This window comes from Strongylocentrotus purpuratus, unplaced genomic scaffold (genome assembly GCF_000002235.5).
Source record: "Strongylocentrotus purpuratus isolate Spur 01 unplaced genomic scaffold, Spur_5.0 spur5_contig_852, whole genome shotgun sequence".
Lineage (NCBI taxonomy): Eukaryota > Metazoa > Echinodermata > Echinoidea > Camarodonta > Strongylocentrotidae > Strongylocentrotus > Strongylocentrotus purpuratus.
Window position 1 is genome coordinate 289,688 of NW_022145560.1, and position 14,925 is coordinate 304,612.

Sequence of the window (14,925 nt, forward strand, 5' to 3'; positions counted from 1 at the left end):
TCTTGAATTATTACAATTTCTGGCAGTTCGTTTGAATTTGAATTTTTGAAATTTGAAATTTTGAATTTCTTGAAAATGGCTGAAACCGGAGAAACGATCAACATAACCAGGAATACGAATGCTGGCATGGACGTTGAGCATTATGCCTTGAACACTCTGACACTTTTCATGTGTGTGATCACAAACACCATCGTCTTGTTCGTAGTCCGACGGCAAAAAGATCTCCAAGAAGTGATGCGAGTTCTTTACCAAATTCTTTCTGTAACTAACGCCGTCTTGGGTATTAGTTGGAGCTTTTGGAACATTATGTATACAAACGCAAGGGGAGACAACACGATTTGCACCTTCATTAGCATGGCGTTTCCATTTGTTTTCTACAGCTCTTTGTTGACCAAAACCTGTTGTCTCTGCGGAATCAGCGTTAACCTCTACATCCTTGTCACAAGTCCTCTACGATATTACACGATTGTAACGAGAACGCGGTTTTACATCGTACTTGGAGCCAGTGCCATCACGATCATTCTGGTATATGGCGTATATCTGCCCATCCCAGCTTCGCCCTTCATAAATCTTTTGACTTACCGTTGTATTTCCCAAAATTTAGTCGTCAGCTCTCAATGGCCATCCATAGTCCACACAACATTTGCGCTACTTCCCGTTGGCGCAACTATGTTAGTTACAACAGCTATACTCTTCATTGTGCGCCAACTGAAAAACGTTGGCGCCGTTCCTGGATATCCTCGCCGCGTCTACGTCAATCATATCGACATCGATAGGCGCCCGACTCGCTCTGATGACCGTGGTCATGAAGAGCCACCCACCAATGATGTTGTTCGCGACCACGGCGTTATTCGTAATCGTCCACGTAGGAAGGGATTGAGAGGATTGGTCACGGTGATCCTCCAAACAGGCTCCTTTTACATCATATGGACACCTTACGTTGTATATTTTGTGATACCTGTTACATTGAAGCAGGGGCTTATTATAGATAGGGTGGTAGGACTCAACTCCTGGGTGCAGCCAATCATCTATCTGCTCACTAACCCAGAAGCGAGAGGGCTGTGTTTGAAAGCTATCCGCCAATGCCGTCAAAAACTGAGATAATAATAATAATAATGATAATAATAATAGGTCCATTTTTAGCGCCGCTACTGTATGAATATACTCTACTGCTCTTTAAGCCAATCTCTACTAATTTACAGGAGGGATTATTCCACCCTGCAAGGTCACTGACAGGTGGTTATCTCATCAAATCAACCCTCAATTAACATAAGAAAAAGAGGATCATTGGGGACCAATGGTCACCGATTAGGCATTGTTTGCTATATAGAGGGCGCAAGTAGCTTAAGTAGAGCAATGGGGCTTTCATACAAAATATCTTATTATTACTCCGGCTGTAGCTGAGCCGCTATGAAAAGGCGCAAAAGCATTCAAAGAATCCTTTCCTGCCGTGGACCCATTTACTTCACCTGGATGGAGAGTGGCAAATAAAGATTAACGTCTCACCAAAGGACATTCTGGCCGCGGTGGGACTCGAACCGCGAACCATTGTGATCCACAGTCCGGTGACATATCCACTAGACCACGAAACCTCAAGATGAATGATGATCGAACTTTGATCAAATCTTGAGCGAATTACATATTATAATAAAATCAAATTTATATGTGCAAGCTCGCTGATACTACATTAAAACCCATTGGTGGTGTCGTGGTTCATTCACTTGATTCTCAATCCATGAGTTGAGGGTTCGAATCACAGCCCGGCACTAACGTCTTTTGGTGAGATGTTCATCCACGTTTGCCATCCTCCACCCAGGTGTAAATGGGTACTTTGTAATCACATGGGTAATCGTATTGCTCCGATTGTCTCATTTTCGCTCGCGTGAACATTGCCAGCACAAAACACTGACCTCTACCTCCTGGACGGATCATCCCCCATTCCCATTCACTATACGTTACGTACTAAAAGGCTGTATTGTCTGACCGTTCATGAATATTCATGTTTTTGTTAAACTGGGCAAAATGTTTGCTTTTACTAAATGGAAAAATTACGGTGGGGGATTTGATGAAATGGACATAATGAACATAGCAGAAGTGATAATTGATAATTCATGCTTCTTATCATTCGTGTGCTTGACCTATAATCTTACAATCACTTGGCAGACTGAGTCCAAAGTTCGATTTGTTTCACATGACTGTGTATTATAGGCAATGGCGAGCTTGCAACCTATTTTGAAAAATTACGGTGGGTGAACTTTCAAAAGTCAATGAGACATGAGGGCTCCAATGAAAGAGCTAGTGATAACGTACGTCGGGTGGATGTGCTTTTCGTTTAAACAAAAAATGAACATTTAACGATTTAAAAAACAAACGTCCATAGGCTAACTTGTATGGCGTTGTGAAATGAATAATTCCATGGCCCTCAGGAAGAACAACATTACAGCTGATGAGGCCTTCCTTGGTTAACAATATTATTATCAGTAGTAGTAGAAGTAGTATTATTATTAGTATTATGGTATATTTTGAGTGGCTGGGTCAAAATAGTACTACTATGGTACTACTTTTATCGTGTTATTTTGAGAAAGAAAAACATCTTTTAAAAGATAACTGTTCGTCAGTACTATACGGTACTAACCTAAACAAAATTTCTGTATTACTTTTTTTTGACCTGAGAGCTTTTTTTCTTCTTTTTCATGCAGTAGTAGTTGCAATGTGAAATTATATATAATTATATATATGTTTTGTTGATTTGTTTACTTTTAATGATTTATTTTTGTATCTTTTGTACCTTTTTTTATCTTGTGTTTTATTGGCCCAGTGGAGGACCCGCAGCAACAATATACTGTTGCAGCTGATTTTGGGTTAAAGACGATGGTCCCGTACATATTATAATTGGCTAAAGATAAAATAGTAAAAATAGAACGAAAGCCAAATACATCGCGCAACTTGTGACACTTTTGCAGCAGAAACAGTTCCAATCACATATTGAGGCACGATCTTAGTAACGTTTATATTTTATGAGGCAATTGAATAGGGTTAATTGAAAAACAGATTATTATGTCTTTACGTCATACTGTCCGATTTATGTTATAATTTGAGTATTAAAAGGGGAGATACTCACATAATTAAGACATACGGAGATGGCCTCCCTAATGGCTAACTTTTTCACAAAATATCCCTAAACATGGGTCCCATTTTTAACAAAAATACCCTTTAAAATGGGTCTGTTTTTTCAAAAATTCAAAATTTACAAGAACTGGCACGATGCTTGTACACAAACATCGTAGCCCGTGACCTCCGACGATGCGCAACAAATCGTAGACCAATTTATAATACGGTGCCCGAGGGAAATGTAAACTACCCATAAGTTAATTGGTGCTGTTCTGGTGTGAAGGGTTCGCATACTAGTAAATGAAATAGATTTTTCAACCGCTATATTTTAGTACATTATACACATACTTTTTAATAAATGAGTTACAATTTTACCCCATAACATATTTTTCACCAAATGTAACTTTTACCTTCTCGACTATGATTTCCCCTCATTGAAAAGTAAAGGTTTTGTTATTGAATTAAAAAAGTCTTTCCAATTAAGCCTTGGGCATGATACATGTACAACTCCACCTGGTACGTCACATTTTCAAGAAAATGGCTGCGCCCATGTCATGCTAAAAGGCATTACATCATGCCAATAAATCTTCATTTATAAATCTCTTGTACACTTTCGTAAGATTTATTGTACACTGTTGCTCATAAAGTTAAAATTTCTTTTTGTTTACCCCAATTGATGGAATTATTTTGACAAGGATTTATTTCTAATATATATAAAAAATCCTTTGTACGGCCATGCATTATGGCTCAAGGCATGGCACACAGAAGATTTTTTTTCTGTATATCAAAAGGCAGGAATTCATCTCTTTAAAAAAAATACTTACACTTATTCTTTGGGGTTAGTTCTTTTTTAAAAGCCATTATGTGTTGCTTATCATTTCTCGATATACATGCAATTTTCGTAATTTTGGATAAATCTATAAGGCAGTGTAACCAATTTTTTTCGGGAAGGATCTACTTTCAGTTCACATCTAAATTCTTTTCTTATGATATCCCAGAGGGAGCCACCCAGTTCCGCACTTGAGCGAAACCCTCGTGATCAGACGAGCGGGTGTGTCAGGATGGTGCCGAATAAGAAAGGACGGGATAATAATAATTACATGTTTGTTATATCTTGGAAAAATAAAGGATACAATAAAAATTATGATAAAATAGAGCTTGAGGTGAATTCATTCTTTATTATTAAAGTTCATGAAAAATTAACAAAATATTAAATTTGGCTGATTGCCATATAACGCTAAACGCAACAACCAAGGGCGTATCCGGGTTTTTTCTTAAGGGGGGGGGGGGTTGCCCAACTCGTGAGAAAAAATTTAAAGGCGAATTAGCCGGGCGGTGAATAAGCGGGTGGGGGGGGGGGGGGGGGGTAAGGAGCATTTTTATTTTTGTAGCCCCATTCGTTATATAATATTTAGCGGCGATTCAGCAGCCGGCAAATAAGCGGGGGGGGGGGGGGGTTAGGAGCACTTTTGGGCTCAACAGAGAAGGGGGCGGGGGAGGGGAGTGAACACTCCTTTTTTCCCATCATTCGCCCCCACCCCCTCTTGAGCAAACCCCCTGTTTTTCCCCCATTTATAAACACCTGAAACACAGATAATGTGTGTCTTCTTTACAAAAAAATACCCCCTTTTTGACAGGGGGTGGGGGGGGGGGCCGGGGGGGGGGGCAGTGTTTGAACATCCAATACCCCCCCCCCCCCCCCCCCGCTCTATTTTGGAAGATGCTCCGCAGACCTTGCATTATGCTAACTTGGTGGTGATGCAGATTTTGTTCCGGTACTGGAACTTGGACCAAGTTTATTATTATGAAGAACTTTTTAGCATGATTATTCTATTCATCGTAACAAAACAACGAATGGAAAGAAGAAAAAAATACTAATGTCTTGATAAAGACTATAGCCTTGATTTCTTTACCACGATATTTACTCTTTGGCTGTGTATCGAGGCAACAAGATCACGCAGGTCTAGCTCACACACAGGAGAGCGAATATTTAGGAGAATCGCGAAAGTTCAAAAAAATATTTGGCCTTTAATTGTCCTCAATATTTGTGTCAACCGTGCCCTCGCGCCGCGCTGCTAGCCAGAAGGTACATGTGATAAAGTACTGCATGTACATGGAGCATTGGATGTCAACTCCGCGGTTCTGCCACCAATGCACGTTTCGTGTGTAGCCTGTACGTGGTCATTGTACCCATGCATAGGATGATGTAGCATGTTTTTCACGTCGCTGTGCCGGCGATTCACACGATTGCACATATACAATCACATGATATTAAACCAAAAGGTCTATGAACTGACGGCCCAAACTGTGCATATAGGGGTGTAATGAAAGGAATGACATGTCATATTCTCGGGTTGAAATGCAGTAGTCGCAGCAGAGAAGTGTGAGTGGAATGATGCAACGTTTTACTGAGATAAAATGGACATGCTTGACGCAGTACTATTACAATACTAATACGCACCACTTGTCATCTACAGGAGCATACATGTAACTTGTACGCTTTAATTCATCTCTAACATTGACGTTACTAGGGACTTTTAGATTTGCGTGGACTGATACGTGTGACGTCCATTCAAGGCAGTGCATCAAAAGGACGTCGATCGTACCATAGACCTATTGTCTTCGTGCGAATCTAAAAGTCCCTATTGATGAAAAAGCAATGACGAACAAGTCCGACTCGGTTGATGGAGGCTGGGCCTGGTGTGTTCTTCTTGCAACTTTCACAAATCAGCTACTCTATGCTGGGGCTGTCCCTTTAGTTGGGATATACTTGGTTGAATGGCAGGAATATTTTGGAGTTGGAGCAGGGTCTTTATCTTTCATTGCCACTGAACTTACCTTGGGTTTACCTGCTATTGGTAATTATTATTAGTCCTTCTTTATTTAAAGATGTGATCATGTATTTGAAACAAGATCTTAGTGAATTAACATAAACGCTTCTTTCAGAACTAACTCACCACGCTATGAACTGCATTATTAAGATGACAAATGGATAGTGCCAATGGAAATGTATTTGACTTGCACTAGCTTTCTACCATTTTAGTAATAAATCGAAGTTTGGCTTTTGGAATTAGATACTATATTAAAGGGTAGGTACAGGGACCCTTAAGCACATTTACATAATTTGTTTAAACATGAAAAATGTTACACATACAGAGAGTTTTGTATCCTCTTCAGTAGCTTTTTCTCTTTATTTGGTAACAAAATTGTGGGCATGATGTAACTGATTAATAAGATAACAATGATTAATGACGTCAGCACCAAAGGTCTCTCACTACCTTTATGTGCAGGTAATAACGGACAGTTCCAAATTAAGACATTTTAAATACAATTTGAATGAAAATGGGATTGTTATGGTTTGTTCAAACACTTTTTGAAAGAGATATAGCAGCCAATGAACTTACTGTAATTTTGAGACGATTCTAAAACAATGTGGCCCAACATATTTCTGTATACGGACATTAACCAACCAACATCGGGTCATTGATTGTCCTCGGCACACTCTACATTCACAACAAACGACCCCCATTTCTCTCTCTTCAAACTTCTCTCCTTCTTTTTTTCTTTTAACCTTCCCTTTTCTCTCGTCTAGCATGTACTTGTATGATGATTATTGTTGTCTCGCCGAAATCTGCAACTGATATCCCCCTTCTTTTCTTTACTTCTTCCTCAATTTTCCTTTCCTTTATCTCCTCTTCAGTGACTGGTCCCTCAGAAACTAGTGCTAATTCAGTCACAGAGAAATCATGATTTCAACTGATGCCTGTCAGTGCATTGTAAATTTGATTTTTCTACAAATTTCATTTGAAAATCTTTTCATATTTGATAAATATGGTGCATTGGCATGTGGGCTATGGTTGGAGCGTTGGATGCGTTGAACAGCGTTGGTGTATTATGTGGATTTATCATATTCATATTCTGAATATTTTCAGCGAATTGAATATTGAAAAGGATGCAATTCATAGTTGTACTCGATAATTCTCACTTAACATATTCTCTCTCTCTCTCTCTCTCTCTCCCTGTCTTGCATAAAGAAAATATGAAAATAATATTTTGCCTTGATTAAGAAAAATTGAAAATTTTATCAGTATTAAACAGGGAGAAGGAAAGGGGAGGAAATTAATCAAAACAAACATTGAAGAATCCAATTCAGTGTTCTTTCGTGATGCATAAGAATGAAAGTACTATGTGGCGGATACGATTCGCCACCTTCCCAGTCTGACACGTAGTATTTGTCAGGATGCCCGAGTCTGGCCTGGCGCTCCCCGTCGTTCGTTTGGACAAAATATATGCCCGCAGCTTGATGGCTGGAGTTCTTTCACTGCTCACGTCACAGGGCGTATTAACAATCATGCATCCTTCGACTGCAATCGGCCACCAATCGTTGTGCACAGCAACAGTCAATCGAACATCCTTCGAGCAATCAATCAATCAATCACCATGCCTTGTCAACTCCTGTCACTGATTCTCGATCTTATTGTCTAACTACGGTTTCACTGTTCTAAGAAATCAGACCAATCATGAGTTGCATGTTGAATTCCTTTAATGCAAACCAACCAACATTCGGGGTAAACTTGATCAACACAAGTACAAGTGTAGACTAGATGTAAGACTTAACTAAGGGTTGGGCCAGACCAACTATCAGGCCAGCCTCGGTGAGGCTGGCCTGTATCGGATACAGTGCAGTGGAAAGCCCTAGATACACAATCCTGCCCGTTCTAATAATTTCCCTATACATAACCGTAAAAAAGGCAATTATGTCCTCGTTAGTAAAACAACACTTCAACACAATATTTCTGCTAATCCCATTAAATCTTCACATATAATCTTCAGTATCACCCCTTATTTCTAATTAGATAACTACTATACAAATAATATCCCCAAAAGAAACATGATAATTGCACCAACATGATTGTTATATGTAATTTATGCTCATTTTCCTTCAGTTTGGTAATTGCTAAATCAACGATGCGCCATATTGCTATAGCGCATGCGGGTACAACAGAAAATGCTTAACCTTCGTCCAATACTAAAACCCTGATTTGTTACAGTACATTAAAAGATGAAATAATAAATTGAAGTGCGATGATAAATCAATTCTTTGACGTTGATTGATTGAATAAAAAATAATGAAACAATATGGTCTGAGGGTCATATATCTTCGAATATTAGAAAGTTTCATCCACCATCGTGTTGTTGAACACTATTTGCAATTTAATTTTAATGCGGTGACGTGTCGGTTACGAGCAGAAGGTCATATCAGGCTTCTATATTTTATAATACTATCAACAGATATCTGGATAGAGACACTTCGTCACATCAAGCTACGAGAAAGTTTATCATCATCTCACAGAATTCTACTCGAACACCGCATCGAAATTCTTTTCACCCTTTTTTTTTCTTCTTCCTCTTTTTGGTCCCTTTTAGCTCTCCTTTTTTCCTTTTCCTTCCTTCTCTCTCTCTTTTTTTAGCGGGGGCGGGGGGAGGCAAAGGCCTTTTGCCCCACCCCCATCCGCAACTTTTTGGCGGGAAAATTGCAACTGCATGATATCCCTCTTCTTTTCTTTACTTCTTCCTCAATTTTCCTTCATTTTATCTCCTCTTTTCCTTTTTTCTTTCCATTTCCTTCCTTCCTTCTCTCTTATTTTGTTTTATTGGGGGGAGGCAACAGCCTGGGAGGCAAGATCCTTTCGCCCCCCCCCCCCGATCTCCTAGCTTCCCCCTTTTCTTTTCTTCTTCCTCTTCTTTCTTTCCCTTTCTCTTCTCTTTCCCTTTCCCTCTTTTCCTTCTCTCTCTCTCTCTTTCTCTCTTTTGCGGAAAGGGGGGGGGGGCAAGGCCCGCTCACCCCCACTGGATCCGCGGCTGCATCTACCTTATATCTACTAACTTTAGACCCTAATAATGGATCTAGAAGATTGATTGACCTGGTCTCAGTGACGGGTAAACTTTTGTTTTCTCAATTACTTGGTCTAACCATGAAAACCGTCTAATTTTACTTTAAATTTTAAACAGTAACAGTTACGACCTAAATTACGGTACGCCCCCCCCCCCGGATCTGCCACTGATCACGGGGATAAAAGTATACAGCTATGTAACAAGTAAATTTCTAAGAGGGAGAATGCCGACTTAAATAAATGATAATGATAAAATACCAAGGAATTTAGGAGTTTCATGGGTACCAATCAAAAGGAAATTTGTATTAAAATAAGAGCCCCCGTCAGCACTAAAAGAGCCCCCGTGAGAAGGTTCACGGGGGCTATTTGTTTTTGGAAGAGCCCCCGTGGACAAAAATTTAATTTGAGCCCTGGTAAAGGTACACAATAATTGACGAAGAAAGATCAAATTGAGTGAAGTGAAGAAAAAGAAGGACATTTTGGCTGCACAGTGTATTCGTAGTCTGTGGCTAAACCAACTCTAAATATGACCCTTTATGTTTAGGGTTAGTGTGTTTGAATGTTAGGATTTAGGTTAGGGGTTAAATTTAGGGTTAGAATTAGGTTTAGTTTTCATCAGAAGAATTGGATACAGACCCAATAGATCGTAAGACCTGAGGGATGTGGGAATTAAGAGACAGAACCTTGGTATTACCTCGTAAGACTAGCGGAATACCTGCTTTTAGTGGTAGTGAATGATTTACAAGAGGGCATCACAATCACACACTGTTTCCCAAAGATGAATTACCATTATCGCATTTTGTACTATGAATACACAATTCTGTTTCTCTCCCAGGTTTCCTCGCAGGGGCGTTATGTCAACGCTTTGGATGCCGTCTTGTGATGATATTTGGTGGTGTTATTGGTATGATTTCTACCTTCTTTGCTTCATTCTCAACACAACTCTGGCATCTCCACATTTATAGCACACTCGCAGGTAAGTAATCTACAAATTTCGTTTTTAGAATTCCATGCTCCGAGCCGCGCTTCCACTGCGGTTTCGTTTGTTGGAAGTAATTTTTGGAATATGCTTCCTACTGATCTAAGAATTGAGAGATCAAGAACCTCTTTTCGTAAAAAACTTACAAAATTACTCTTAAGTGAAAACCACGAATCATATCCTCGTAACTATATAGTTGTACATAGTAACCAGTCTCATTTTAATATTATACACAAATCTTATTTATAAGATTTGGAAACCCATCATGTATTTTTAAATTAACTTTATTTTAGGCTTTAGATAACGAGAGTCCCCCCCCCCCCCCACTCCGAGAACGGACGGACCGCATGCGTGTTACCAAAATGTCCTTTCGTAACAAAAGAAAAAGGTCGACCCGTATTGACTTTACACACCGGACTTTTGTTGAAAGGGGGGGGGGGGGGTGCTGAAAAAGGCTCGTATAACAAAAGAAAAAGGTCGACCCGTATTGACTTTACACACCGGACTTTTGCTGAAAAGGGGGGGGGGGTCGATTGGAACACGCATATGCGTACCCTAAATAATACTGAGTGGGGGGGGGGGGCGGGCGAGAGTCAGACTCGACTAGCACATGTGCTATTTTTGACTCTATTTTACCATCGATCACAAAATCATTGTAAATAGTCATTTATTGTTTTACTCTTGAAGCAAAGTTTACTTTATATTTGTCATAATGTACATGTATATCGCTGTAGAACATGTATTTTTTTATAATTCATGTCAAGCATTTATGTTATATTGACATTTATGTTATATTGACATTGTCATTGTACATTTATCTTTTGTTTCAATGTTTTCAATGGTGGTGAATAAATCAATTCAATTCAATTCAATTCAAAAGGAAAGCGGCTTGATTACACTCCTTTCTTTCACCTTCCTGGTGGAGCGTAGGGACAATGCGAACACCTATAGCAACACACCGCTATTTGGGGGGGGGGGGGGGGGTCGGAATATCGCTATTGGTCGCGGGACGAAGAGACATGTAGACGAGATGTCACCGTCCCAGTAGGAGGAGAAGGCAAGTTAAGCCATGATCATCAAATAAACTTACTAAAACAACGAGAAGCAATTAAGGTCCCGAGAAATGGATCTTTTTTTGTAGAGCTCTATATAGGAGCGAATTTGACAAGAATCGTTATTTCTTGCCAAACAGAAGTCAATTTTTAGAGAAAAGTTGTCGTTTTGGGGGTCAGTTAAAAAAATTGTTTACTGAACGTATACATTTGAATGAATTTTTCCCTTTTTATTGTATATCACGTCTGAGATAAAGACAATTAGCCTTCATAATGTGATTTTTGTTCTTGGCCTTTTATATAGGTGTGTTTTACGGCGCCGCATACTTTCCCAGTGCAATCGTGATACGTTTTTATTTCAAGAAGCGGCTTGGATTCGCCAATGGGATAACATATGCTGGTGTGGGAGCTGGTTTCTTTGTGATGTCTCCCTTGCTAGAGACACTTTGCTCTGAGTATGGATGGAAAGGTGCACTGATGATTCAGTCTGCTATCAATGCAAATTTCATTGCCCTTGGAGTGATCTTACGACGGACTAACATGGAACAGACGATCATGACTGCATACAGATCAAAGCCGTTAACAGCCAGTCATCAAGTCTCGGATGCCAATGACTTGTCAAGGGCCGAGTCATTGTGCAAAAGGATCTTACGAAATATCGACGAGACCTTTGCCATCTCTCATCTGGTCAAGAATGCATATTTCATTACCTTATGTCTGGTGTCAATCCTATCTTTCGCCAGTCATATATCCGTGCTAATCTATACAGCGCCGAAGCTGGTCGGGGACCTTGGTCTCTCAAAGACCACGGCCAGTCTGGTGATGTCGGTATACGGAATCTCCAGTCTTCTTGCGAGAGTTCTCCACGGGTTTCTTCTTGATTTTAAATGGATCAGCACCACCAACCTGTACATTCTATCGCTGCTCATAGCAGGAATCCAACCATTGTTCAACCCTCTGGTCACCTCGACTGCGGGACAGTTTGCGTTGATAGTCGTCTACGGTATCGGTGCCGGAATGATGATACCCATGACGATGCTAGTCTGTAGAAAGTACGTTGCGATTAACATTGTTTCCAGTGCCATTGGACTGCTCATTACAGTAGGAGGAGTAGGAAATATTCTTGGCACACAGTTAATGGGTACGTATCATGCTCCTAGTGTGTCTTTCACAAAGACTAAGGTCGAATTTAAGTTGGACTCAAGTATGACAGGCCTTTCATACAACTGGTTGTTGTCACCATTGGTCTCTCAATTATGATATTTAGATAATATTTTCCACGATTCGTACCTCCCTTGAGAAACCAATGCCAGGAGTGGTTAGAGGAACTAGTGGCATGAACAGCCTGCCATAGTTTAGTCCAACTTGAAGTCGATCTTATTCTTTGTGAAACATTCCCCAGGTGAGGTGGTCCGACATTTACTCCTGCGACAATAATTGCTCATGGCTTTATTCCATCAAAGGTAAAGGGTCAGGGTCAGGGTCAGGGTTAGGGTTAGGGTTAGGTAGAGGGTTGGGTTCAGTATTGAAGATAGGAATTTGGTTTGTATAAGGAACTTGACACGGAGCGCTTGTCGCAGGAACAAGTTTCCTACAGCCCACTTGGTGATTTATCCCAAAGGAACCAACCAGACATCATCACAAACCGATGACGTCGTGTTCCAATTGGTAACATGATTGTCAATTTAACAGTTTCTTAAAGGCCCACTGCGCTACTTGTAGCTACTTGCGCCCTCTTACAACAAACAATGCCTAATCGGTGACCATTGGTTCCCCATGATCCTCTTTTTCTTATGTTAACTGAGAGCTGAGTTGATGAGATAACCACCTGTCCAGTGACCTTGCAGGGCGCTCTAATCCCTCCTGTAAACTATGGCAGATAAGCTTTAAGGAAAATAAGCATGCTTAAGTGTAAAGGGTGGATCCATATTAACATTACTGGAACAAATATCTTCCTTTTGAGCCTAAAGAAGGTAAAGAATACACCCACAAGAAAACAAATCGATGAAGAGTGTAGTACAAAAATAGTTAAGCACCCTCTTAGCGAAGCATAGTACGATTATGTTCTTGCCCCATTTTCTCTTACAATCACAGGACAATTGTCTGATGCCACAGGTTCTTATGCAGTTCCGTTTTACGTGTGTGGTTCTTTCTATTGGTTGTCGGCCATAGCAATGGCGTTGATCACCAAGTGTAAACGATTCAAAGACGGCAATCAGCATGATATAGCCGGAGCCATTCCGGACGTAGCTGCAACACAGACTGACTTTGATGATATCCCTAAAGACACCTCGAAGGCCACGACCGGTACAGGTTATCATCAAGTTCCTGGAGATATACAGGAAGGATCGGATAATTGGGAATCCGCGGTGTAGAGCACATTGTATCAAAAGGAGCTCTTTTAGTATGCAGTATACATGTACTACCACAGGACTACATGCTTTGGAAAGACTGGCAAATATATTTATATATATATATATATTCTCTGAAATATATTTTCATAACTCTTCACTTGGTTAAAGGACCATTATTGACAGTATTAAATTGATCATTGTGCAGTGTTGTAATCATCAAGATTGTTATCGATTTTGGGGAAAAAATTACTTAGAATATCTCGGTCTTAAATAATGATAATTGTTTCACACATTAATCTTGCCTTGCTCATGATGTGTAATCACGCTGCCAACAGCAAAGTTAACATTCAACCAAAGACAGATAATAAATTTACTTATATATAATTACATGTGTTTATGAATATCTCTGATCTCTGTGTAATTGAAAGTATAGATATTTTCATCGCTATGATATGCCTAATGCAGATCTGAATTGGTAAGCCGTGGCGTTTTTGTTAACACTGTGTACAACGTGTACAAAGAAGTTGAACTTTTCGAGTACATGTAGTAGTTGCGTTAATTCAAGTCCCTTCCACATCGGATCTGCGTATAGTTGCGTAGTGTGGCGTATGAAATTACGCTGCGCATTCATGAACGAAATGTTGCTTCGGCGTAGGGTTGCGTAGGTTTGCTTAGGCCTGGCGTAAAGGATCTAGGACGCCTTTATACCCTTTACTGCTTCGTCGGACTGGCGTAGGGTAGCATACCATTGCGTAGGCATGCCGTACAGTAGCATATAGTATTGCGTAGTTATGTGTAGACTTGCGAAAAAGTGCGTACTTCTGCGTCTAGTGTCTACGCCGAAAGTACACGAAAAGAATTAAACATGTTTAATTTGTTGCGTCCATCTCGCGTACCCTCTGCGTCCCCCAGCATATAGTTATTTAGGCCAGCGTAGGCGGCGTACGCTCGGCGTTGGACAGCGTAGGCACGGCGTTGTTAGCACGCAACACTACGCAACTCTACGTAAGGCCCGGTGTGAAAGGGGCTTTAGCTTTGATTAACCTATATACATTATAGTTTTTTCTTTTGTAAGTCTATAACGGCTACAATTAAGCGACTGAGGATATTTAACTAGATGTGTTTAATCGTATCAATTATATGTGTTGTATGTATCTCTTGTTTCAATCCCCATTTGACAATAATGTCAAATATTGTCATCGTTTAATGTTATATTTATCTGACAAATTTCTTTCCGCCCCCACCCCCCCCCCCCCAACAATAAACAAAATGTGAGTGAAGTGAACTTTAACTCATTTACAGTGCTAATGTCATTATTAAACCTGATCACAGGATACATTAATGGCTTTTGACGCATTAAAATATTCCTAGCATCGTGATTAGCGCTGTACAAAGGAAGTCGTTTATTTCTGGTTGATCTCTAAGACAACAACAATCGTTAAAATCGGCAAATCATGAGCAGACTACATGCAATATAGGCAATTCGGTGAAAGGCCATTTGAGGTGACTCGGCAAGGCAAATGCACAACCATAAT

General features: G+C 40.1%; 1 protein-coding gene across 1 annotated transcript; it reads left to right on the forward strand.

The window, feature by feature from the left end:
- Positions 1-5,033: 5,033 nt before the first annotated feature.
- LOC590958 (monocarboxylate transporter 13) lies at positions 5,034-14,769 on the forward strand. Its single transcript, XM_030995066.1, has 4 exons — positions 5,034-5,969; positions 9,841-9,981; positions 11,341-12,177; positions 13,131-14,769. The coding sequence occupies exons 1-4, from the start codon at positions 5,771-5,773 to the stop codon at positions 13,409-13,411; spliced, it is 1,458 nt and encodes a 485-aa protein (XP_030850926.1). The 5' UTR covers positions 5,034-5,770; the 3' UTR covers positions 13,412-14,769.
- Positions 14,770-14,925: the final 156 nt, after the last annotated feature.

Bases quoted from the DNA above. Each gene is read 5' to 3' on its own strand.
- LOC590958 (XM_030995066.1), top strand. From the start codon at position 5,771: ATGACGAACAAGTCCGACTCGGTTGATGGAGGCTGGGCCTGGTGTGTT. The intron at 9,982-11,340 runs GTAAGTAATCTA...CCTTTTATATAG, and splicing joins CATTTATAGCACACTCGCAG to GTGTGTTTTACGGCGCCGCA. The intron at 12,178-13,130 runs GTACGTATCATG...TTACAATCACAG, and splicing joins TCTTGGCACACAGTTAATGG to GACAATTGTCTGATGCCACA.